General features: G+C 39.1%; 1 protein-coding gene across 1 annotated transcript in view; it reads right to left on the bottom strand.

The window, feature by feature from the left end:
- Positions 1–26155, bottom strand: part of PKP2 (plakophilin 2) — an 83501-nt gene that overhangs the window by 13562 nt on the left and 43784 nt on the right. Inside the window, exons 6-9 of the mRNA XM_058558519.1 lie at positions 19965–20142; positions 5308–5425; positions 4259–4423; positions 3158–3331 (exon numbers count right to left, since the gene is read on the bottom strand). Coding sequence (XP_058414502.1) covers positions 3158–3331; positions 4259–4423; positions 5308–5425; positions 19965–20142 — 635 coding nt within the window. The remainder of the gene's footprint in view (positions 1–3157; positions 3332–4258; positions 4424–5307; positions 5426–19964; positions 20143–26155) is intronic.

The following is a 26155-nucleotide window of genomic DNA, read 5'->3' as shown; positions in this document are numbered from 1 at the left end:
CAGGTCATGAAGATGTTCTTCCATGTTATTGTTTAGAAGCTTCATTGTTTTCCCTTTCACATTTAAACCTCATGGTTGTAGGAACAGATTTTTGAGTAAGGTATGAGGTAGGGGATATATTTTGTTTTTTTCCCAATGGTTATCAAAGTAAGTGCCCTTAAAGTGTTTTAGAAACTTGAAAACCGCTCATTTCAATGACTTTTAACTTTTACTATCCAATGTTTAATCTTTTAATTTATACTGTACTTCTAATTTATACCGTATTTTTAATTTATACTGTACTTATAAATTTATACTTAAGTTATACTGTACTTAGAGAGTTTGCTAAATGGACAAATTTTATCAATCCATCTCCTTTCCTTATTTATTACCAGAATGACCACTGTATCTGAACTAATCAAGTTTAATGTCGCTTTACTGAAAATCACTGTCATAATGTTACACTTAAATGACATAATCTATCTTTTCCAAAGCTATTTATTTCAGTTTAGGTTCTTTGCCATTTAAGGCACATGGCCATCAGCTGCTTGACGCTGCCTCAGTTATGAGCACACGGCTAATGGACTGGATGTTCCCTGGAACGAAGTTTAGCAGCCTGCTTTTCTTTTATAGTCAACGATTCCCTTCAGAAATTCTAAAACCAAGTATTTTTATCATACCATCTAAGCATAACAAAATTAGGAAAAGCAATAATTAGAAAGGATATACATATAAGTCAAAATTTTAACAAAAAATATCTCATAACGTAAAAGAATAAAAGGTCCTTATATCATTGTCCCACGTAGCTAATGATTTTCTCCTCCAAATCTCCAGTCAAGTTCCACTCTAACAACCTTGAATACGAATCAGTACCAGTTTAGCGTGGGCCTCTTTTTTGCGGGACTGGATTAGTCTGAGGTTAGGTATGATTTTAAATGCCTTGACACAATTAGGACAGTTATGAAGATATTTCCCTTGCCTGGGTCCGTTTTGGACTTGGTATCTCAGCATCTTACCTTTCTGTTTATTTGTTTATTTATCCCAACTTGACTATTACCAAATACAGGGATTTTTGTCTTACTCACCACTATATACTTAGCACTAGGCTAGTGCCTGTTACGTAGTAGGAGCTCAAAAATGTTTCTTTAATAAATGAATGAAAGAACTTAGGATCTATGTAATATACTCATATTCAGAGCTTAAGTGGCACAAATATCCCTGCATCTTCAGGAACATGGAAACATTTCTGGACAGTTTGGATTCCATGAGAGATCTTCGAATGGAAGAGGCTAAAATCCAAGTTTAAAGGGTTAGCTCATATGGAACCATATTCAGAGCAGAGTGAGCTTAAACACATACACAGACACAGAAGAATTTAATTTCTGACATTTTCTTTTAAGTTGGCTACGAGTTACTAAGAGAGCTTCTGTAGTTTGGAAAAGTGAATGAAATAGTTTTGGGAAACCTAGCACGAGAAAATGGGAAAGTAAAATAATAAATTAATGGTCTTGTGTCATTCAGGGCTCCTGGTAGTTCCCCATTTCTTTCTTTTTGTGCAGAAGTACATTTTGCAAAAAATCAAAGACTTTAAAGTTTGGTTGTATTTTTGGGGGGGAGGGAGTTGTACTGTTCTTTTTTTTTTAATTGAGGTATAATTGACATACAACATTAATTTCAAGTGTACAACATAATGATTTGATATTTGTATATACTGCGAAATGATCACAAGTGTAGTTAACATCTGTCACCATACATAGTTACAGAATTTTTTTTTCTTGTGATAAGAACTTTTAAGATTTACTCTGTTAGCAACTTTCAAACATGCAATACACTATTATTAACTGTAGTTACCATCCTGTACATTAATTACATCCCCAGGACTTATTTCTTTTATATCTGGAAGTTTGTATCTTTTGAACTTGGTCGTATTCTTAACCATAGTGCTAAGATAAGAGAAATACTGGTTTTACCATTTCACAATTTTATTCAAAACAGAGCAAGCTTCTGTGTAAACACATTAAAGAATGCATATGATTTCTCAAGTAAAGAATAAATAATATTTTTGTTACCTATAAGAGTGCGTTTCTCTATGAGGATGGATAATTGGAGACTGTCCATATAATGAACTATTTTGGGGGAGTTTATTCTAATCATTTTATGACAAAGGCAAAGAATATAAACTTAATTCAAATAATTAAATATTTATAGAATTGCTAAATAGGTAGCAAGGTATAAAATACATGGGGGACGGAATAAGCTTTTACTGTTTTATATGTTTTGACTTTGCTGGTATAAAGCAAGTGCACCTGGAAAGGGAAGCAGCTCTTTATTTTGTAGCTGAGTTTCTGGGATACAAAAGCACAGATGTCCTTTCTAACTCCACACTGCAGTGGACATCTGTTGTTTTTGCCTGCCCAGCACTCATTCTTCCTTTTGGTAATAGCACTCTGACTTTCCATGAGGGAGATCCTCCTTTACCATGTCAGTCTATGTGGTACAAGTGGCAGTGACCCCAGCCTGCTCAAACCCACGCCCCTGAAATTCACATGTGGGCACAGTACCCAGACCTGGGCAATCAGAACCTCATAGTCTCCTAGCCACAGGTACTGGTTCAGAAATGGGCAAGTGAGACTCATTCTCTGAGCTCTTAACGGAGCTAATGGGAAAATAGTAGTGACTTTTCTTGTGGGGACACGGGGCTGGGTAAAACAGAAGCCTGCAATCATTGGTGGTTCTCTTTGCTACCATAGAAGGAGAGCCTTTGTGAACTAAACCAATAGAGGAAAACAGAGTCTAGAGATGGGGAGTCATGATTACAGTTGCTGGGGCACCTACGTCCTGCCATGATGGAAGGAAGACCTGCCCCGGACGTCTTAGTTATCCAAGCCAAGAAATTCTTCTTTTTTACTTAAACCAGTTTGAGGTAGAACTCTGAGACTTGTAACTGGAAGAGCTCTGACTAATATAACTATCTACGAGTCCTTCACTGCAGTCTGACTTGGCTTTGCAGAAGCTGAGGCTGAAAGTCCTGGAGAGCTGGAACAAACTGGCAATTCCTGAGAACTGTCCTGACGAAAGTGAGGAAACTGCTCTGACCTCACTGTCTCACTGCTGAACCTAATGTGGGTACGTGGACAATGTCACTATTTTAAAGTAGAAAAGCAGGCACGATACTCACTGGTCCACTTCCTGCCGTGAGATTCTGGAGAGCCCCCAAGGATGCTTCCTGAGTGTAGTTTCGGACACTCTTGGCGATCAAGGACAAATACATCCGTATCACGATGGAATGCCACAGCCACTCCACGCCCTTGGGGTTGCTCTTTTCCTCTGGCATTGGCACGTCCTGGTATTGCTAACCACACACACGATGAAAGCCAGAATTAATGCCTTCAAGTCATTTCTATAATTCCATACCCAAACCCACAGACCAGAAATACTGTCCAGTCTAGAGAGACTAATAATTTGCATAATAATAAGCCCTTGAAATAGAAATGAAAGAGCATATATCTATGATTTCCAATCACTTAACTTTTAGCCCATGATGATTATTTCTCCCTAATAACACCGCACACCCGGCAACTTTACATTTCACAGTGAGAGAGAATTCAGAGAATTAAGCATAGGCTGCTCTGGAATAGTTTTCAGGCCGCTGTTAAGCTAAAAGCTAAATTAGTCACAACCACTCTGAAGATAAGAAAAACAGGCCTCTTCCCTCCGAGTCTAGTGAAGTTGTCCGGGATAGCATCAGGATTCTAAATTTACCAGTTGTTCTCCAAGTTCACAAATAGCACGATACTCTGAGGAGTAGGAGAGGTCACATTCTTTCAGTTTTCATGAAATGCCAGTATGGACAGTATCCCTTCCTATGGGGTTTGCTTTTGGGATGTCCAAAGTTTGTTTTTAGAATGTCCAAAGCTGTATATCAGGGCTGCTTTTAACGTTAAAAGAATTTATACATCATTGGCTATGTTGCATTAAGCTTATTTCCTAAGCTATAGGGCATACAGCAGTATGGTTTAACGACTAACAATGCAAATTTGGAGCCTGATTGCTGGGGACTGAATTCCATCCTCTCCACTAATTTGCTGAAATATTCTGAGAAAACTGATTAACCTTCCTGTACCTCTGTTTTCTTATCAGTAAATGAGGGTATCAAAAATACACACCTTGTAATGCTGACATAAGGATTAAAAGAACTTAAAATAGTACCTGACATATACTGAGTACTCAGAAATACACACACATACACACTTATTCTTTCAAGCATCTCCCAGTATACCTCTTTTACTTTCCTGCTTCGACTGCCAAAACACCCAATACTTTTGTTGTTGTCAGTCTGGATATTCCGGTTTTGAATATAGATACTCTGGGTGTATCTCTCTGGGAGCTCTGCCTCCAGCTGGTAGGAGAGGTTATGAAGAATGCACACACAGTTCTCTGTGGCCTGAGAAAACAGGACAGGAATATTGTTCACATACATATAGGTATCCCTTTGCAGGGGTGACATCACAGGACTTCTTAGGCTTTAGATCTTATAAGGTTTACTGGATGCAAGAGGGTGTGCTTGGGCTGTGGGGTGCCTGGGGGAGTGGAAGGAGTGTGGCTTGGAAGGCTAACACGAGATCATGAATGGTCATGAGCACAGTGCTAAGACATAAGGCTGAATGTTTTAAAACACTGAAGAGCCTTTCTAGTTTACTTTTTAAAGAGTGTGTTCAGAACGATTACATATTTTAGATGCCTAACTTAGGAGCCACACAGAGTTGGAAAATAGAGGAGATATTGTTTGCAGGGACCAACTGGGAGGCTATTGCAATCATCAGCACGGAAGATGCACGAACAAGGACAGCAGTAACATCAGAGAGGAGTGGATAAACTATAGGGCATTTCAGAGGCAGAACGCATGTTATTTGCTGCTCAGTGGATATGGGATGTGAGGGAAGGGAGGCAGTCCGAGATTGCTCAGATTCCTATTTTCATTGGAAGGCTGGTGATAATTATTAAGAAGGATTATACAGAGAAGGAGCAAATTTGGGGATGAGGGAAGAGATGAATTTAAGTTCACCGCTGAACATGTAGCATTTGGGCTCCTTTCAAACATCCATAGAATTGTTAGACAGAGAGTTGGAAATTTAGTTTTGGAAAGCAGAAAGAAAAACGGGGCTAGATGGACTTTAATATTTCTACGCATGTATGGGGAAATCATAAGCTCAGCAAATGAGTTAATGAATGAAGCTAACTGTGAACAGCTACTTCCAAAATACCCTGAAGAATCTTAGCAAGACAAAACAGTAATTCAATGTGAGAGATATCTAACTCTTGAATTACCTTGTCATCTGGCTGGTAATCAGCAATGGTTCCTCTGACATAATGGACCAGGGAGTCAATCAGTCCATCACACCTTCTCATCACTTTCCTCCCGTCAGGGCCTGCCGAACTCATGTTTCTTTCAGGAAAAACAAACAAGCAACCATAAGACTTAGGCCATGTATCCAGTAGGCCTTGGTTTCAAAGCTTTACTTGATGCTTCTTCCAAGGGTCTGGAAAACTGGCAAATTTGTAAAAGTGTGACAAACTTATCTTGGTGTCAATAAATCATCAATTGCCTAATGGTCACCAAACCTAGAAACAACTTCTAAATATATTCATATGACATGTCATCATGTCGATGAGAGCCTTCTGTCTACTTCACTCCAAGAACCAAGGTCATAGCATTATTTACTCAATCTTCACCCCATTTTTGAAAGGGGTAGTGAGGCAAACATATTGCAACTAAAAGAACAAATGGTACATTAGACATGGCAGGATATTAGATGTCCAAGTCCCAATTTTTCCATGTCTTAACTCGAAGTAACTTCAAGTTACTTAAATTCTCTGGGCCTTGGTTTCCTCATTTGTCAAGATAGGATGTTGGACTATATTATTTGGGGGTTTTGTAGGTTTCAGCATAAACTATTATTGACAAATATTAAATGAGATGCTCTAAAATGTGATGATCCTATAATTAAAATGGCAGAGAGTTGTCTCAGAAATGCAGAGTTTCACAGTATGTAAGACCTAAGTCAAAAGCATGACCTATAAATATTTTTGCACTTAGTCTATTTCTAATTTTGCTAAGCCATGACACCTTTCTATAAACAGTAACTAAACCTACAAGTGGAGGTTGCTTTCTTATGGAGAATTGAAGCTTATCAAATACAGCAAAGTAATGTATTTGGGGATCATGTTTCAAATTCAGATTATGTTTATATTCTGGTATTATTGTTACTATGTTCCTTTAGATTAAGGTTTTCTTGTTAGCATTAACCATTAAAAAATTTGTTTCCAAGCCATTTAACCATTAACACCTCTCTTAACAAGAATGGCAAAAGAACAGTGCCTTCAGGTTTCTAGAATTTTGAGAACCATTCTTATTCCCCTCTGCTAACTTTGATTGCTAAGAACTATTCCTATAAAATTGATCAGACCAGTTCCTTTTACTGGTGGGTAAAATATTCAAAGTATATTCAAGACTTTTTGTTTATAATGTCTCAGTGTCATTCTGAACACCAAAAGAACAACAATTCTGAGAAATTTGGGGGTCTTATTTTCTTCATCTTCAAAATAATATATCATACTAAGTGATTTCAAAAAGGCTTTCTGCCCCAAAATACTGCTTTCCATACATATTGTGAAAGAACAAATGTGCCCAGCATTATATCAAGAACTAAAGGGAACAAGGGGGAAGCACATAGCAGTGTACCCTGCTCCCATGGAGATCATCACATTGTAGGTTGAAACCAATGATACTTGACTTTTTTTAACTCACAAAGATGCAATTTCATGATTCAACCTAATATTTGAGGAGATAAGACTAATCCACATAAAACTAAGGATATACTAACAATTTAATGGTTACTGCATTGATACAATGTATTTTTGATTTTAACAAAATCCCTTCTGTGACTTTGGTTCTCCTTTGACATTTCTAATTAAAGATTCACTTCCTTATGTAATTTTTACTGTATCTTAAAAACTTTGATACTTTGTCCCCATTAAAAAAAGATATTGAATGGGCTCATAAACTGTTATTAAAACCATTTTTACTATAGTTTTTCCTCAAGAAATGATCATTTGAACCAAGATCCCCTATCTCCTCTCTGAGCCCTTTAAGACCATGGGATCTTAAGAAGCTTGATAGAAACTGAAAAACTCTTTTCCAGTTTCCTTATCTTACATATGTAGAAACTGAGGTCCAAAGAGTTTAAGTTATTTTTCCTGGTGACAGCAAATTAGTAGTAAAGTCAGGATAAGAGCTGTTCTTTATTCTGTGCCTGGGCAGCTCCAGGGTAGAGCAAACCTCATCTAACATTCATTCAGTCTGCCATTTGTTTAGCAAATACCATACGCCCCCCAACTCTGAGACAATGTTATCATACCTTTTAAAGCTCCCCTTTGACCTTTTCAACCTCTGTCTTAGAGAAATGGCCGTAATTTAAAACTGCTTTGACAAATCAAAAGGTCTGTCTTTCTGGCTAGCTAAGCCCACAACATACCTTGCAGATGCATGACTTAGCTTTGTTTAACGGCAGGGTGTTTATTTTGGGTGAGAATGGCAATTCAGTTTGGCAGTACTGCCAGTTCACACGCACTCACTGTTGTTTTGTAGTTTGGTATTATCCAGACTCTACTTGCTTGAAACGGGACTTATCAGGGGTTTCTGGCAGTTGATACCTCTGCTGACAGAAAGTACATGGAACCCCACTGCTTCAGTATTTGCTCTTGCTTATCAAAAATAGTTCCTACCTTACTCAACAACCCAGAAATATGAATGATAAGTGTGGATTATTTTATAGCATCCATGAATAGAACATGAATAGAAGTCCATGAATAGAAGTCACTAGTCAGAAAGGAATTTGTTATTGTATCACTATGAAAATAACCAATAGTTATCAGAAAATGATATATCCATCTTGAAGTAATTTTTCAACGCTAACACTTCAATTTGTGGGAGTCAGAGAATTAACAGGGCTAATCTTAGGCAGAATTAATCCTTTTACAATGTATCTCCTGAATCCTGAAAAATATTTATTTACAACCGATTTCTACATGTAGCCCAATAGAGGTTTAACATGGAAAAATATCTCAAAACTATAAAAGAAACATATCAAAACAATTATCTTGTTGAAAAGTAAAAGAGAATGAGCATACAAACAGTAGTTACTCAATAAAAAGTCATTATCAGAGTTACCAATGAATATATTGGAAACGTTTAATTTAGTGTCTACGGTTTGAATTTGATTCAATGATGAGTTAATTTCCCCTGGTAAAATCTAGCAGAAGTCTGAGTAAATATGTGGGTACCTTTCAGGAAATTAAAACTGCATACTATTGTATACTGAAATTTAAAAACAAGGTCCTCAGACTGGGGGTTGGAGACTAGAGGCCGGGGCCTCAGGAGAGGGGGACGTGGAGAAGGAGACAAACTACTCTACACAGAAAGGCAGGATTGTTTTGGAGTCTTCACCTCCATTGGGCTGGAATGGGAGGATACCAGCTTGAACTGGAGCTTGCATTTGATATTAAGAAGAATTTTTCTGATAATATGACATGGAAGGGGTGGGGAAAAAATGGAATCTGAACCTCTGTATGTCTCTGAACAAAACCTCACGTATTTAGGAGGAGTCAGGTGTTTTATCTGAAAGCAAATCAGTGATTCATGACTCTCTCCAGGACCACTTATCTCACGCATTCTTGAGTGTCACAGTGAAAAGGAGAAAAGAAAATCAAACACCCCAGGCCTTGCTAGAATTAAAAGGAAGAATGGTATGTCTCTGTTAAGATTAATGACAGTGTGACTAAACTTTAAACTCATATGGCAAGCCAGCAAATGGACAATGTCAAATGATAAAAAGAGATGCAATTTCGTGTGTGTGCTAGACATTATAGAAGGCACACTGCAAATATTATGATCTGTAATTTTCAAAAAATTCCTGAAATTAAGGCACACTAAAATCTCATTCAGAACCCTGACCTGTGACTCTTGTTTAAAACCAGAATTACCTGCTTTTTTTTTTTTTTTGGTGAGGAAGACTGGCCCTGAGCTAACATCTGTTGCCAATCTTCCTCTTTTTTTTTTGCTGAGGAAGACTGGCCCTGAGCTAACATCTGTGCCCATCTTCCTCCATTTTGTATATGGGACGCCGCCACAGCATGGCTTGATGAGTGGTGCCTAGGTCCACGTCCGGAAGCTGAACCTGCGAACCCTGGGCCGCAGAAGTGGAGTGCACGAACTTAACCACTACGCCACCAGGCCAGCCCCCCAGAATTACCTGCTTTTAATAGGATTTTTACCGGCCCTTCTATAAATGGTCTGTGTGTGGCTACATGCAGGTGTGCTGTCAAATACAGCTAGCTTGCCAGCACTGAAAGGAAGTTTGTTACAACACAGACTGTCCCAGCTCAGTGTGTGCTGTATGGTCAACTGGCCTGGGGAAATGATGAACTGATATGGAATGTTTAAAGTAAAAGGCTGTAGTTAGTTACCAGGACACGAGAATGACAGACAATAATAGGGTTGGAGTAAATCTTTTCAAGACACTTCACCCACAAAGACAAGTAGTTTTAAGAGGCAGAGATTTTTTTTTTTAAATGGGGCCAACTCTATTGATAATAGATGTCGTTTCCTACTAACACAGTTTACGTGTGCATTGTATGCAAGACCTACTGCCTGTGGGACCAGTCTCTTTATTTTATTTATTTTTTTCTCCAAAGCCCCAGTAGATAGTTGTATGTCATAGCTGCGCATCCTTCTAGTTGCTGTATGTGGGATGCAGCCTCAGCATGGCTGGAGAAGCGGTGCGTCGGTGCGCGCCCGGGATCTGAACCCTGGGCCGCCAGCAGCGGAGCGCACGCACTTAACCGCTAAGCCACGGGGCCGGCCCCTGTGAGACCAGTCTTAAAGGTCTAACCAGCACACTGAGATGGTGATCACCTCAATGGTTTTAAAAAATTGTGGATGCATCTTCGAGTTCACCAGCGATTATAGGCTTCCTAATACCATGTGTTGTAAATTGTGAGCAAGGCCCCAAGCGGTACCAGTCAATTAAGTGCTTGGTCAGAATCCATTCTAAGACCCAATAGGCACTCGATAAGACACTGGCTGATAAGGACACATCCTTCTTCCTCTTGTTATTTGAGATTTAGGTCTGGGCTTTTATTTAACTCTCAGCTGATACATATCAAACAGTTGGGCCTTGTCTGTGATTAACCCAGAGAAAGCAGCAGAGGCAGTTTGTGGTTGCACAGAACAAAAGGGGAGCCTCATTTGAACTGGCAGAGGAACAAAAACTCGATGCCAGAAGAAGGGCCTGTCTGTTACTCTGAAGTCAACGTCAGTTCCTGAAGGTACCTGCAAACATCAGCCAAAGTCAACTGTTCCATCTGCAAACAGAAGCAACATCGGGAGGTAGAACAAAGCTCCACAACCTACACGGCTTGTTCCTTCCAGAACAAGGAACATTAACTAAACAAAGATATGTCAGCATCTGTTACACATCAAGAAACTAGAAGATGGGGGGAGGAGAAAATCTATCCTTAAAAATCCTTTAGTTCTTGGGGCCGGCCCGGTGGCGCAAGCGGTTAAGTGCGCGCGCTCCGCTGCGGCGGCCCGGGGTTCGCTGGTTCGGATCCCGGGCGCGCACCGACGCACTGCTTGGTAAGCCATGCTGTGGCGGCGTCCCATATAAAGTGGAGGAAGATAGGCACCGATGTTAGCCCAGGGCCGTCTTCCTCAGCGAAAAAAGAGGAGGATTGGCGGATGTTAGCTCAGGGCTGATCTCCTCACAAAAAAAAAAAAAAAATCCTTTAGTTCTGCTTTCCAGCATTTTCCAAAAGTATTCTGAATAGTCAATTCAGCCAGTAACCATCAGGTTGGTAGGCAACAGTCATTTCCTCTTGATTTAGCAGGCTGTTCAAGTAGAGTGCCAAATTCCATTTGAAATCAATTATAAGCAGCAAACCAGTTTTAAAAATGTGCCCAGGAGCCACTGGAAATTGAGTAGACATTCTTGACATCTAAAAGAGATGTCTGGGATGCCAGACAAGGATTGATGAAGACGCTCAAGACCTAGAGTAGACTCACACGATGCTCAGATAGTCTGCACCTCCAAGATAGGCATAAATTTTAACCACAGGATAGCAACAAAGTCACCAGTGGCTTTATCCAAATATATCAACCCACTCATTTTATTTTATAATGATAATTTTTAAAATTTTAAGAGTTCTGATTATGATGATAGTATTAAGTTTTTTGGAAAAAGACTTTCAGTGTCATAAGATACAGTTAAAGACTACCTCCAATTGAAGCTATACACAAATATTTTTTTTAAACATGAGGATGCTTTAAAAAATCTCTGACAAAGACATTGTTGGGAATTTCTTTTTCTGTTCAAGACTCAACTAATAAACTAACTGATGCAGAAAGACAACCAAATATAGTCCTCTCGATGTAATAAAAATTATTTTTCTGTTTCTATCACTGATTCTTCTTCTTCCATATTATCCCTATTCATGTATTTTCTTTACCAATTATCCCTGGGCTGGGCCCAAAGTAGGTAGTCAATATTTATGGACAGATTGGTAAGAATAAAGAATTTCTTTGACAAACAGAAATGTCATACAATTTCTGTGAAGTAGAATTTTTAATCTGGGCCCATCTGCTAAAGACATGAATAGGATAGTGGAAAATTTAGTCGAAAGAGCAGGAACCTTTGCAACAGGGTTGGTTGTAATTGTGTGGCTTGACAATTCCAATAAGACACATACTTTTAAAAACACTGGGTTCAGGAAGACCAGAAAGGGGTGACTAGGTAAGCATGGCCATATTTGTTTTGTTTGATTGTTTGCTTTAGTAACTTAATTATTGTTGAGAGATTTCAAAATAATGACCTAAAACCCCTGAGACTTAGCTTATAAAACAATCATTTTTTAAAATCAAGATTTTATTTACCCATTTAAATACAACTTACACCTTTTAAATTTACTTAAAGAGAAATTTACAAAATAATTTAATTCATTAAACCACACATTTTTTTGTATATCTAAAATACCCAACTTATAAAATACAGTTATGACTAACAGTGTAACATGACTAGAAATATTGCCCATTTCATTATTTACGGACTTCATATTGCTTATGTTTACACATCAGATGTAAAGAGTTTAAATAATTAGCCAAATAACCGATGTTGAAGTTGATAATTCAATTGTCTTTATTTCTGAAAAAGTCACTTTCCGGGCTGAACTATCTGGATACTTCTCTCAGGTTTCTATGTTGTTTATACTGTCTCAAATAACATTCTTCTAGTTTTATATCAAATTATTTCCAGAAGTAAATAATTGCGTTTAGATTACGATTTTAAAAAGTAAGTTCTGTCCTGCTTTTGGATCTATATACTTACAGAAAAGAAAAATACTTATTTGATAATCAGGGAAATTTTATCCTCATTTGATTATCTTCTTAATAATCTAATTCTTAATTATTTAAATAATTAAACAGAATTATGCACAGGGCTAGACCAGAGAAATCCTTTTCTGTCAGGCGTATTCAGAATAAGGGATAAATGGGCAAAGGTAAATAGAATGAAAATGCATAATTAAGGAAATAGAGATTCAGCAAAGTTCTTAAGTTTGATATCCAGATACGCATAAAAAATGAAATTCAGGAACACAATGATATGTTTTGTGTGCTGGAGAAGACAGATGTAATTGAATATATTAAAAATTTACATGGAGACATTCTTTTTCCAGAGAGTAGCTGGTACCGATATTTCAAAAAAACTTGCTCTTAACCCCATGGCTAATTAAGAACAAGACGGAGAGCTACAGCTTTTCTTTCTAAAGTTACAGTTTGCTTCCTCTGACCACTCCCCACCCCAGCTAGATTTACAGTGATAAGTGACAATGGAAGTTTCTTTTAAGACAGTTATAAATTTTAGTACACAGAACTCTATTATACAATCATCAAGCACGTTTACTACACCACGACACATGGGGAAAAGTGAAGTTTAAGTCACTTGTAAGAGAAATGCACTACCGATTGTTTTTCCTCTTAACTGGCATCTATAGGCATAAAATATAATTAAGAAAAAGGAGCATGTTTTATAATGTGCTAATGTTTTGTCATTTTGTGCCATAATCCTAAACAAAATGGCAAATTCTGGGGTGGCCTTTAAAATGCAGAAACAGTCATTAGTCAGACTGCGGCAATAAGATAAGGCAGCGATTTTATAAGCCCTTCTCATAAGTAAATGGTTAACAAAGGATAAGAACTTAGGAAAACAACTTTTCAAGGCTTTATGAGTTCATATTTTTAATATGAATACACTGAAAAATGATAGAGATGAACCAGTGATAGACTGACGGGCTAAAGATGAAGAGGGACATGCAAACACCTGCTCATCCTTTCACAGCTCCTTAAAAGTGACTCTCCAGTCAACACTTTTCCCAACCCCCAGGCAACATCAGTTAAGCAACTCAATGGTTAATAGTTAATAGTCAACATACCTCTTTTACACTTCTTATCAAACTTTTGGTGATTATCTCTTCAAGCGCCCATCTCTCCCTCTAAACCTGGAGATCCTCCAGGGCAAAGAGAGGTCCCAATCCCCTCTGAGATTTCAGAAATTTAAACAGTTCTTTGGATACAGTTGGCACTCGAGGAATAACGATAGCGTTGGATAAGCACAAGAGGAAAGGCAGACTGAGGGGTTAAATCCCAAGAAAGCTGGACTAGTTGCCTTTGTCAGCTTTCTGATAACTGCTTCCATAATTGTGGAAGAGTCACTTGGCCCTTAATTTCTTCAAGTGGAGAATGCGTCTGCGAACAGAGGCTGCCTAGGGCCGGCCCCGTGGCTTAGCAGTTAAGTGCGCGCGCTCCGCTGCTGGTGGCCTGGGTTCGGATTCTGGGTGCGCACCAACGCACCGCTTCTCCGGCCATGCTGGGCCCGCGTCCCACACACAGCAACTAGAAGGCTGTGCAACTATGACATACAACTATCTACTGGGGCTTTGGGGAAAAAAAATAAAATAAAAAATAAAAAAAAAATTAACAGAGGCTGCCTAAATGTGTTTGTGTTTGGCCTGAAGTGTTTTCTAGAACGTAGAATCTCACTGCTCTCCGGGCAAGCATTTTTTCCCGTTCTCTAGTCTGATAGCCCCCACCATTCCCCATGGTTTTACACCTGTCCACTTAAGTGCCTGCCTGACCCCGAGAGGCATTTTAGCTTCTGACTTCTAAATTGTTTCTATCTCTTCAAAAGAAGATTGAGAAAAGGAAGAAAGAAAAAAGGCGAGGAGAGAGCCATGAGAATGATACGGAGGAATGGAGAAATAATGTTAAATCTTTGGTAGAAATTTCAAACTAACCCCTGATAATAACCATTGGTTTTATTTACGTCACATCCAAAGGTTTCCCAAAAGTGTGCCAATCAGTGTGGTGAAACATACAGATTTGACAGTATGTCACACAAATTCCCAAGAAGTTACCCATACTAAATAGAAAAGCGGGGGCTCACAATGAGTGCATGTGTGTAGCAGGGGTGTACAATCAAAGAAGGCAGCTAATGCTTTCTGGTAATTTACAATTCTATGATTATCACATAAGTCTTTCGGAATTTGAAATATTTGGAAGAGTATCCTATTAATTGCAATAAATTATCAAATATTTTAACTGTTACACTTCTTGCCCTAAGTAAAGGAAAATAATTTTGAAAAAAAGAATGGGACATTTTAGCAGGTTTTCTCCGCTCAGAAAGGGAAAAAAAAGAAAAGGAAAATGCTGAAGCTTTATAATACCTTCCAAGAAAACAAATTGTTTCTTCTTTGAGAAGGGAGGTGTGTGGAGAAATATGCTTAAACTCTAATTATCCACATTTTGATGTTCAAGTAATCAACTAATGGCAACTCAGTGCCAGTGGTATGCTGGTAAATGTTTAGCAGCTTTCTGGGGGTGGGGGAGTGGGGAGATCTTTGATTTGCAGCATTTGCCAATTTCAGTGGCATAAATACTTCCACCACAGCTGATTTTAAACTACCAACATGACGTCACTGTATGTGGAATTATGAAGAGAGGCTGACACTCTCACCGGCTCTAGCACAAATTGGAGTGTACCAATTTATTTTTCCTCTCCTAACTTGGATTTTACTACTCATTATGCTAGGGTAATATTGTTTAAGAAAAAAATTGAAACTTGCATGAACACATTGTTTTCCCCATTGCAAAATTTGTATCACCTTTCAGTGAGTAATGGAAAAAGTATGTAATTCCAAAGGGACCTAAAGAAAAAACCAAGGCCCTGATAAATGCTGCTGCAGGGCAGATGCTAATCATGTAGATAAATGATCTGATACCTGACAGATACAGTGTAGTGACATCGTTACTCTTTTTGAACGATAAACTGTGCATGTTCTCCTACATGAATGCAATCTCACCGTGGCAGCTCCAGATAGGCAGAACGGCAGTCACTCCCACAAGTTCATTAACAAAGCAACCATTTTACCCGCAGAGCAGCTTCACTCGGCACCACTGCTGTACACAGACTAGGGAAGTCCCTCTTAGAACCAATCTCCATGTCAAGTTAGTAAAGGGAGAGTCACTGGTGCACGCAGAAGTTTTCCTCCAAAGTAGACTGAAGGAATTTAGCTATATTAACCTAAGCCAACCACAACGCCAAAAATACTACATATTGCCAGTGCACAGTTCACTGTTGGCTCTGAACCCATTAGGGGAGAAAATACTTCAAACGAACTTATAGCAATTAAGATGTTCGCTAACATTCGTGACCTTTTTACGCACTAAGATTGGCTCTTACTAGAAGCAGTCAACACCTGTCTTACAGTCTTCTGAGAGTAAGCTGGGCTCATAAATAAGCAGCTGCTCAGCAGACACCTCTGTTGTCGTGGAAACTGAGACTATCTGCAGGTTCCCTGGAGGTCTCCTCACATTCTCACTCACAGCTCCTAGGGCTTTTATACTCATTGTGACAACATCTACCCTGAAGGTGGCTACAAAGCCATCTCCTCTCTCTCGGAAAGATCTCCCACTTCATATGCTTCATCTTTTGAATCTTCTGTTTATATGAAATGCAGTGCAGAGTTCCACTTGCACAGAATTTCTAAAACAAAAACGCTGATACAGAAATGCAGATACAGGGGCCGGCCCCGGGGCTTAGCGGTTAAGTGCGCGGTGCTCCGCTACTGGCGGCCCGGGTTCGGATCCAGGCGTGCACCGACGCACCGCTTCTCCGGCCACGATGAGGCCGCGTCCCACATACAGCAACTAGAAGCATGTGCAGCTATGACATACAACTATATACTGGGGCTTTGGGGAAGGAAAAAAGGAGGAGGATTGGCAATAGATGTTAGCTCAGAGCCGGTCTTCCTCAGCAAAAAGAGGAGGATTGGCACGGATGTTAGCTCAGGGCTGATCTCCCTCACAAAAAAAAAAAAGCAGATACAATGCCCATAATGAGACCTGAACATGACTATAAACTGGGCTATGTGACACCGTGAGGTTGTGAGACTGAAGGGCAGAGGTTTCATCCACAACAGTGCCGTCTGTGTGACTATCATTAACGTATTCAGCATACTAATTAAGAGCTCTAGCTTTGGAGACTGGCTTCCTGGATCTGAATTCCAGTTATGTCTCTAACTACCAGTACGACATTGGAAAAATCACTTAAGCTTTTTGAGCCCCCGTTTCCTGATCTATAAAATGGGGAAAACCAACTTTACAAGGGCTGCTGTGACAATAAACTGAGAAAATCCTCATAAAGTATTTAGAACAGTTTCTAGACCATAATGCACAATAAATCTTAGCTATTATTATTATAAATTAGATACACAGATGAAATAAGAACAGAGATTTTTAGTAAGCATATACTACGGCACTCAATTTCCCAGATTTTTTGCCATATTCTGCTTCTGAAAGTAGTTATTATCAGTGGTATGGACTGACTTTGCAAACACTGTTTAAAATGGTGTCATTCTGATGGGAATGTATTCAGCTATTACTCCTTCTGGAAAAATGTATGCCAACCAGGGCATTACCTCACCGAAACCATGTAAGTCTTTTATTCCTCTTTCATAAGGAGAGGCTACAGGAAGAGATTTGTAACTAACATCTTTGTCTTTAGATTTTCACCTTCTCAATACACCTTTCCTGTTGATATTATCATTCTTCTTCCTCACACAGAACTTATCATACTTTTATCCTCCGAACACGAGCTGATTTTGCTTACAGAAGAAAAAAATTAACTCCTTAACATGACCTTCAAGGCCCCCACAGTCTGGCCTGAGCTTGTGTCCAACTTCTGTTTCCATCACAAATTTGATCCTCTTGCCAGGCTTGATTATTCACCTAACTTGTCATGTATTTTCATTTGCTCACTCATTCATTTACGTGTTTCGTTCAAATACTTTATACTCGCTTACTATATGGCAGAAACTTTGCTAGGTGTTAGGGATTAAAGATTAAAAAAATGCATAGGCTTAGCTTTTAAAGAGTTCACAATCTAGTAAAAAAGGTATGTAAACAACTCACCATAAAACAGAAATGCGATAAAATCTAGACAGAGGTGACTTGCCTATAAAGTCCTGTTTGAAATCTTAGGAGCAAGTAATGGCTTTTGCCTGAGGAGGCTAAAAAATGTTTCACAGAAAAGGCGAACTTTATCTTTGGTGTTAAATGATTAGGAGATTATGTATTCAATAGGCAAATAAGAAAAATGTTTAACAGGCAAATAAAATTGAATAAAGACTATATGAATGAACCTACAGCGTCCCAGGAAAGCAAGTATCTTGGTGGGTATAAAGTACGTTTGTGGGAAAATGGGAAATAAGGTTGTAAAGAAGGTTGTGGATAGACTGAGAAAGATCGTATATGCTGTAATAGATGAAGTTGTCTTCTGTTTTTGTTTTGTTTACCCAGCAAGTGTTCCCACCCCTCTTGTGATTATAACAGACCTTGCCATCCCTGCCATGAAGCAGGTATCTGATCCAGGCCTGGCCAATCGAGGCAACAGTGGCTCAAATGATGTGTACCTTTCAGAAGCAGTGCCAGGGATAAACCTTCCCTGAGACTGACTTTGGAAGAAAGAAGTGCACTTTTTCTGCTGGGTGGCTAAGCAAGGGCTGTGATTGAGTTATCTGCTAAGGGAAGAAGGCTTGTTTGCATTTGTACAGAATGAGCCCAACATGCAACAGAAGAAGAGTAAGCAGAGATGAGATATAAACAGAAAAAGAGCGAGCCCCAGGGATGCTGCATTTCTGTCCCAGGCCTTCAGGTCATGGTTCCCGGTGTACTTTCTTCCCTCCACAAGTGACTCTCAACATCTCAGCCACATGAACCAACGAATCCCTACTTGGCTTAAGGGAGTCTGAGTTGTGTATCTGCCGTTTTCAATTGCACGAGTCCTGATTGATACATCTGACACATTAAGAACTCTGTTGTACATGGTAAGGCAACGGGAGCGACAGAGAAATTTAGGACACAAAGAGTTTTTAAATGGATCAAAGTTTTCATAGATCAAAAGTGCACTAGAAAAGCAGTTCCAGTGGACTGTACAGAAGATAGATTCAAGCGAGACCATTTGGGCACCTCTTACGCCATTCAAGAATTTAGTCTTTCATCCTTAAGAGAATTTCTGACTACTGAAACAGACTGCCAAGGCTCAGCTCATTGGCACCTCTTCTATAGTGTCTTTCTGATCCCACTCAGCTGGCATGAATAGTCCTTTGTTCTGCATTCCCGCAGCACTTCACTTGTACCTCTGACCTGTTGTTCTCAAACTTCAGCTTGCATTACAGTCACCTGGAAGGCTTGTTAAAAACAGACAGCTGGGCCCCACCCTGAGAGTTTCTGATTCAGTAGGTCTGGCGCGGGGACCGGAGAATTCTAACAAGTTCCAGGTGATGCAATGCTACTGGTCCAGGGGCCATGCTTTGAGAACCACTGCTCTAACATATTTCATTGTAGCTCTATTCTAATTTGTTTGCTCATCTGCATCCCCTGCTAGATTAAAAGTTCCTTAAGGATTTTGTTATTCATCTTTCTAAAACTCTCAGTAGCTAACATAATGCTTTACGGAAAATTGGTTTTTGATGTGTATTACTGTGTGATTAACTGCGGAGATAAACATCTTACCATAATAAGTTCCCTCAGTTACCATCCAAACAGATTCTCTCAAAAAACGAATTGTGTAACTAGAGAAAAGATGGAAAGGCAGAATATATCCCGACTTCTTTGGGGCTGCCTAATTTTGATTAGATCTTCTATCTGATTTCTTTTAATCCCTGGGCATAAAGGACAATGATTATTTTCAAATATAAGAAAGCTTGAGATGTATGATTCTCATGAAGTTAAGACTCGTCTTCCTCCTGCATGTGTTTCTATTTCCTCATGGTGTAGCTAGCATCTAACAGCCCATAGGAGAAGACATTTCAAGCATTTTTTCATCCCAATATTTAGAAATGCTGATCAAACTAACTTCTTTTGTAGCTGTTCTTATGGCAAGACATTCTGTCCCTTTAGGCTTTGTTGCCTATTTAAAAATACCAGATTGAAAATTATTTTTTTAACCATGTCATTAAATTAGATTTTTGTGAATTAAAAAAAGCATGGTGCCTGCCTTAAACCCTGTGAGATAGGGAAGGCCAGTCTACATGGACTTCAGGTGTTCAGATCAGAGCTCAGGTTTCTCTAATCGAATTGACATCCTCTCTCTTATGAGCTAATGTGGGTAGCTTCTGGAATCATACATGCCTGGAAACCAATACTCTGTTGACCTTTCTCATTGGCTCTACATTGTGCTTCTGGTAGTTAGAATGATGTTTATAATTCTTACAACATCTCCAGATAATGGGGTAGAGTTTTAGATAGACCTGGATGCAGTATTTAAGGTGTACAGAGAAAAGGTGGTGGGGGGGCAGTTGTAGAGTGGCATTACCTTAGGCATCCTGTGACGTTGTAGAATATATCAAAATCAAGCAAACCATTCGCTTTGGGGTAGTCCCCTTCTGGCCACCCCGAAAAGGGGATAATGATATTCTCAGTCAGGATAAGCAAGGCTTCCCTTATCATGAGATTCTTCAGTTTGTCATTAGAGGACAAATTCCACAGCAAACCTAGAAAAGCAAAGAGTACCATCAAAACTGTGCAGGGTTGGGTCAAAATGACTGCTGAAAAAATCAGTTAAGGCCATCACCCCAGGGCTATGGCTAGTTATATATATATAAAAAAAAGTGTGGGGAGACAACCCCTTTCTCAACTGAAAGAACCTGTTTAGAGCTCATCTGATGGCAATAGAAGCTGATCCATAAGAACAATTTATATATATATACACACATGCACACATACATACACATACAGAAAGGAGGGGGGAAGAGAGAGAGAAAGAAAGCTTATGATATAAAACTATGAAGGTTTAAACTAACTAGCAATGTGAATGACAGCCAGAAATCCTTAAACATTTATTGCTGTTTCTCTTAAAAGACCCTACCACAAAACTGACCTCATTGGGATAATAAATTCTGGGCTCACCAACAGGGAGGCTTGAAATGGTCTTACTATAAGTAAGACTTCAACATTTCAAGAGTCGTATTTTTTCTCCCTTAGGTACATGGAGAGAATACCTCACCCGGCCTCCTGCTTCCCGCCACCTGCAACTTTCACCTGACATTTTGCCTCCCAATAATAGCAGGAAGGGCCTGCAGAAAGCCTTTGCCCATGCCTGTCAACGGTAGGCTGATTAACATCACCAATTAATATTTATTGATTCCAACCCAATGACAGATTTTATGTCTGCCCAGAATTTATGCTGACTACTTCATGTATTTCTCATATTATAGTTTGGCAATGAAAGAGAGACAAGAGTATTTTATCTATCTGCCAACTTGCATGGCCTAAGCATTGGCCTAAAACTGGTACCACGTTTACTCACCTAACTTTTCCTTTCCTCTTGAACACCTTTCAATTTCTCTCATTAAAGAGAAAGGCCATATAAGCCAATTTGGGAAGAAATTAAGATAATAGGATACTGTCCTTTCCAGGGCATTTGTGAGACAGAGACTGAAGCTGGGGACTGAGAGAGAATACAAGGCGGGATATACATTTAGGATTTGTTTTTCTTACCAATTTGGCACTCAAATACTTCTGATTCAGTGGAAGGACTATACACCCATTGCTTGCTATTCCAGTGACTCCCACCAGGTGTAAGGTTGCCTTGCCATCTTTCATACCTCAGTAAGTTACTCTAATTCACTAGTATCCACGAAAGGAGAAAGAGAGGGGACAGAAAGAGAAGCAATCTTCATTTTCTTCCCCATTCACTCCCCTGCCACCCAGTCAATAATTCCTACTTCTTAAATTTACTGCTTTGTCTGTATGAAGGAAAGAGGAAGCACAGGTGTGAAAGATGACATGAGTTGGAGCCATAATAAAATAGAGCCAGAACAGCCATTTCAGAGGAATTGCCTTGCGTGTCTCGTTTTCTTTATCTTCCAAACTAGACAAAACCACCAACATTCCAAGAAGTCAGTAAGGACTGATGAAATTGGACTCTGTTGATGACCGAATCACTAACCAATCAATGAAGTCCAAGTCTAGCCTTTTGCCTGATGACTGAATCTCAAGCCAATCTATGAAGTACAAACCTAGCCTTACCTCATCTAGCACCAATGAACTCTTCTTTAATACAACTCACCTCATCTTCCTCCCTTTCTCCCACAAAAACTCTGAGCCCTTCTCCTATAATTGAGACACTATTTGGGTTTCTACCTAATCTGTGCTCCCTGAATTGCAATTCTTTGATCCCAAAATAAACGCCTCACTGCCTCTCATTTTGGCTTTTTATTTTTTGGTTAACAGTATACAGGACAGTCTACTTTATGAAAAAATCAAACATGGCGGTCTTGGCTGAATTATGTGGTGACATCATCTCCCCTAATTTTAATGACTGAAATAATAGTCTGGATGGTTAATCTTTAGTAATTATTCAACCATACTTGAATTTGGCCCATTAGAACACTCTAGCCCTAATGCAGTCTTTTGGGTTGAACAGTTTACTTTGGCTGTGTATAAGTAACTAATTTCTGAAACCAGTAACCAAATTGCCGCTGCAGCCTACACTTGGCTTCCATTAGATGCTGCGACATTGGGGCTAGTGTCTTATGAGGACTAGAATTCTGGCTTATGAGAAGGTCCTTTCTTGATCAAACAAGCATTTGGGGTTAGTCATGAGCAGTCTCCCTCAGCCACAGGTTTTGCAACACAATGACTTCATTCCTCCCACTTCATCTTAAGAGGCCCTGGGAGGGGAAAAGACAGAATAAAACTCCAAAGGTGGTTGAAAACAATTTAAAGGCAGGTCTGAGGTTGAGTTTGGTTACTAAGCTACAAAAGAAAGTTAAAAAGAAAAGAGAGAAAAGGAGAAAAAAAAGCTTCCTGTTCTAAATAAGCAAACAAATTAACAGTCTCTGCCTGCCAGAGGCTTAAAAATGTGAAGCATAATGACATTTCCTTTTTTTAAAAAGGACCACACAGGGTACTCAAAGGAAAAGTACACCTTACAATAAAAACCAGATCTGGAGGATTAATTTGAACAAAGGGAGTGGAATTTTCCTTCAACAGTCAATGTCCTTTGTAGCTTGGCATGCCATATTATTTCTATAGAAGTATAAGCATTGGGGAGTTTTAGTATAATTTTTGAATTTTTAATATAGGATATTCTACAGAAATATCATGCCTGCCAAATTTCTGTATGGCACGAAGCTAGGAAAGAGCTTAAATGTTCACTAGAGATTCGGGATTATACATACAGAAATACACATCTCCTCATACATATACATACAAAATCAATAAATGATCAATTACAAATTGGGAAAATATGTATGACAATATGAGACAAAGGGGTAATACCCTTAATATACAGAGTTCTTATAAATCTTTAAAAATCAGTTACTAGTAGAAAAATTAACCCCAAATTAAAAGATACTAGATTCTAATACACATAGGCATGCATGTTCTCTAGTAACTAAAGAAATGCAAATTTAACAGCTAGATATCATTTTCTGTGACTATAAGGAACAAAATTAGAACCAGTGAGTGGAAATTCTAGGGCAGGAGATTTTGGCACACTGAAAGTATAAACTTCTAAGAGAGCTTTGAAGAAAATAGAGATATCTGCTTGTAAGATCTAGCTCTGTCACTGGAGCCGATAAAAATGAGCTCATCCTTTATCAAAATATTGACAAGGGATTTTATCCCAAAACTAGAGTGTTAGACTAGACTAGCAGTTTTCAAATGAGCCCAGTAGCAAATCACAATCACATATTTCCGGGTCACACCCCAAATTTACTGAGCCAGAATCTCAGGATGGATTCCAGGAATCTGTATTTAAAAAATGACTTCCGGGGCTGGCCCCAGTGGTGTAGTGGTTAAGTTCGTGCACTCCACTTCGGCACCCTGGGGTTTGTGGGTTTGGATCCTGGGCACAAACCTACACATCACTCATCAAGCCATGCTGTGGCGGCGTCCCACATACAAAATAGAGGAAGACTGACATAGATGTTAGCTCAGTGACAATCTTCCTCAAGCAAAAAGAAGAAGATTGGCAACAGATGTTAGCTCAGGGCCAATCTTCCTCATCAAAAAAAAAAAAAAAAGACTCCCATTTCTGGCATTGGGAAACTAATAGACTAGATGACTCTGAATAGATGCTCCTTTCAATGATTAGATTTTAGATTCCCTGATATAATATTTAGGGTTTAGGTTTTCATTTGTCTCACCTTTAACTTCTGGTCAATTTATTCATAGGACCTAAATTTCTTTTATTATAGTTTTTTGTTGCATCTGGTCTGCCTACAATTTTCTATCCCTAAGCTCTCATTCTAGCCAAAAAGAAAAGGAACTGGACTCTGATAAGGGATATACTTTGAATAATTAGCGATTATAAGAGAGCTAATGATAACTTCATTATCCAAAAATTCATTGCCAACTGTGATATTTGCAAAAAACAGCTAACTAGTAAAGGGCTCTTATAGCTATTAAAACCCATGTTTTATTAATATTGCCTTCCAGTACTGGAAATATAGTTATTTAACTAAGTCTGCATGACACTTAAGTAGGAAAGCTTGCAAATTTTATGATTAAATGAATCCCTATCTTCAGTACAGAAGAAGGAGAAGGAGAACTGGTTCTTTTCAATCTTGATTTTCAAAATGATCACAGAACAGCAGGAATAGTTTTTTACAACATGCATTGCATGGATATATGCCTCCTTTCACCTAAGTTTTGTACATCTTACCTGGAATATCACACAATCACAAAGGCTATTTATTCCAAGTTATATATAAAGCCAAGGTTATCTTGTCGCACATTACACATGCAGAATAATATACAATTATGTTTGAAAGGTGTATAATGAACATTTTATAGTAAAATGGTTTTGATATTTTATTATCAAATTAATTACTAGTAGAAAAATTACCCAATTAAATTAATGAACTGCAAACCAATTAAATATTTCCGTAAAATATGCAGAGGTCAATATGCATGTCCAACAAATTTCATTGACAATCATCCCCTAACTCTTCCTTATTCAATATGCAGAAGAGGGACAAGAAGCCCCTGCTTCCTTCTTACCATGACCTGTCCGTTTTAACCCAAAGCAGAGCCCTACTCAGTCCAGCAAGTGATCATTACTCAGTGACCTTGAAGATGAACCTGAGGCTAGTATGCACTGTTCTCATTTCAATTAAAGTACACTACCACGCTCACTTGGTGTGGGAGGTGGAACTATCTCATGGGGAGGAAAGTCTTTGATTCTGAAGTATTTTCACCAAAAGAGGGAAGAGCTTCCCTCCTAGGCTGGTACTAAAAATGCCAGAAAGGTCAGTGAGTTGACATTCTTTTCCGGGGAACAAAACTCTGGTGCTGAACTTCTTATGCACATATAGAAACAGATGGTTCATTTTTTTATATCTTGGCCAGAAAAATCAGAGTCTTATCTGAAAACACACCTTATTTTTTTATTTGTGTGTAATCTAAATATTCCCAGGCCACAAGTCTCTGTTTTATATTGAGTCAGACATCCACAGTGGTTGAGAAACTTACATGAGCACCACAGTTGTTATTGCAATAAACATCTAAGGGTGGCAACTTAATATTAAAGGATGCAGAGGTAGTTCAGAGAAGCACCTTCCGTCAAAACTCTGCTGAGGGGATAGGGGGACTGAGAGTAAAGTATGGAAGCATGGCATTTGAAAATGCTTCAGAGAAATTATATTTGAGACAGCTATTGAAGGATGAGAGGGTTCACCAGGTGATCTAGGTGTGGAAAAGGATTCAGCCCAAAACAACAGCAAAGACAAAGATATCAAGAGAGAAAAGAGACATGGACCAGACCAGCAAATCCTTTAGGATTTCAGAACCTGGGCTGGAAGGGTATGAGAAGAGACTCTGCTGCCAGTGGTCACCAGGCTTACATCATAAACTCTTTGTGTGGCATGCTACAGAGTACAGAGTTTATCTTACAGGTAATGGGGAGCATAATGGGACAATATTTTAATTTTAGAAAGAAATTACTAGAAGCAGAGTGGTAGATAGATTGAGAATGTGCAATATTGAATCACAGAGGCCTGGTGTGAGGCTAGTACAAGTGCAGACCAGAGAGACGAAGAGGGCTTCCTCCAACGCAGTAGTAAGAGGAGAGAGAGGAAGGGTTAAGGAGGAGCGAGGGAGAGCTCTCTCATCCGAGAGTCTCAAAGACAAGCCCCTTCCCAAAGAAGAGTAAACATGAGTCCCCCTCTGCCCCCAAGGCAGAAGGTGAGAGCCATTTTGATATAGCAAAACACTGATATAAAACTGGGTTCAAATCCAGGCTTTGTTCTTTACTAGCTGTGTAACCTTGGGCAATTTACTTAACTCCCCTGAGCCTCACACTGATCACATGTAAATCATCAATAATGCCTTACAGAGCTGTCAGGAGGAACAGAGATGAAAAATGGAAAGTCCTAGCTTAGTAACTAGCATGTAATAAGGGCTCAATAAAAAGATGTTTATGGGTCCGGCCCCATGGCTTGGCGGTTAAGTGTACGTGCTTCGCTGCTGGCGGTCCGGGTTCGGATCCCGGGTGCGCAC

This window comes from Diceros bicornis, chromosome 17 (genome assembly GCF_020826845.1).
Source record: "Diceros bicornis minor isolate mBicDic1 chromosome 17, mDicBic1.mat.cur, whole genome shotgun sequence".
NCBI classification, from domain to species: Eukaryota; Metazoa; Chordata; class Mammalia; order Perissodactyla; family Rhinocerotidae; genus Diceros; species Diceros bicornis.
This window is presented reverse-complemented; position numbering and strand designations above follow the sequence as displayed.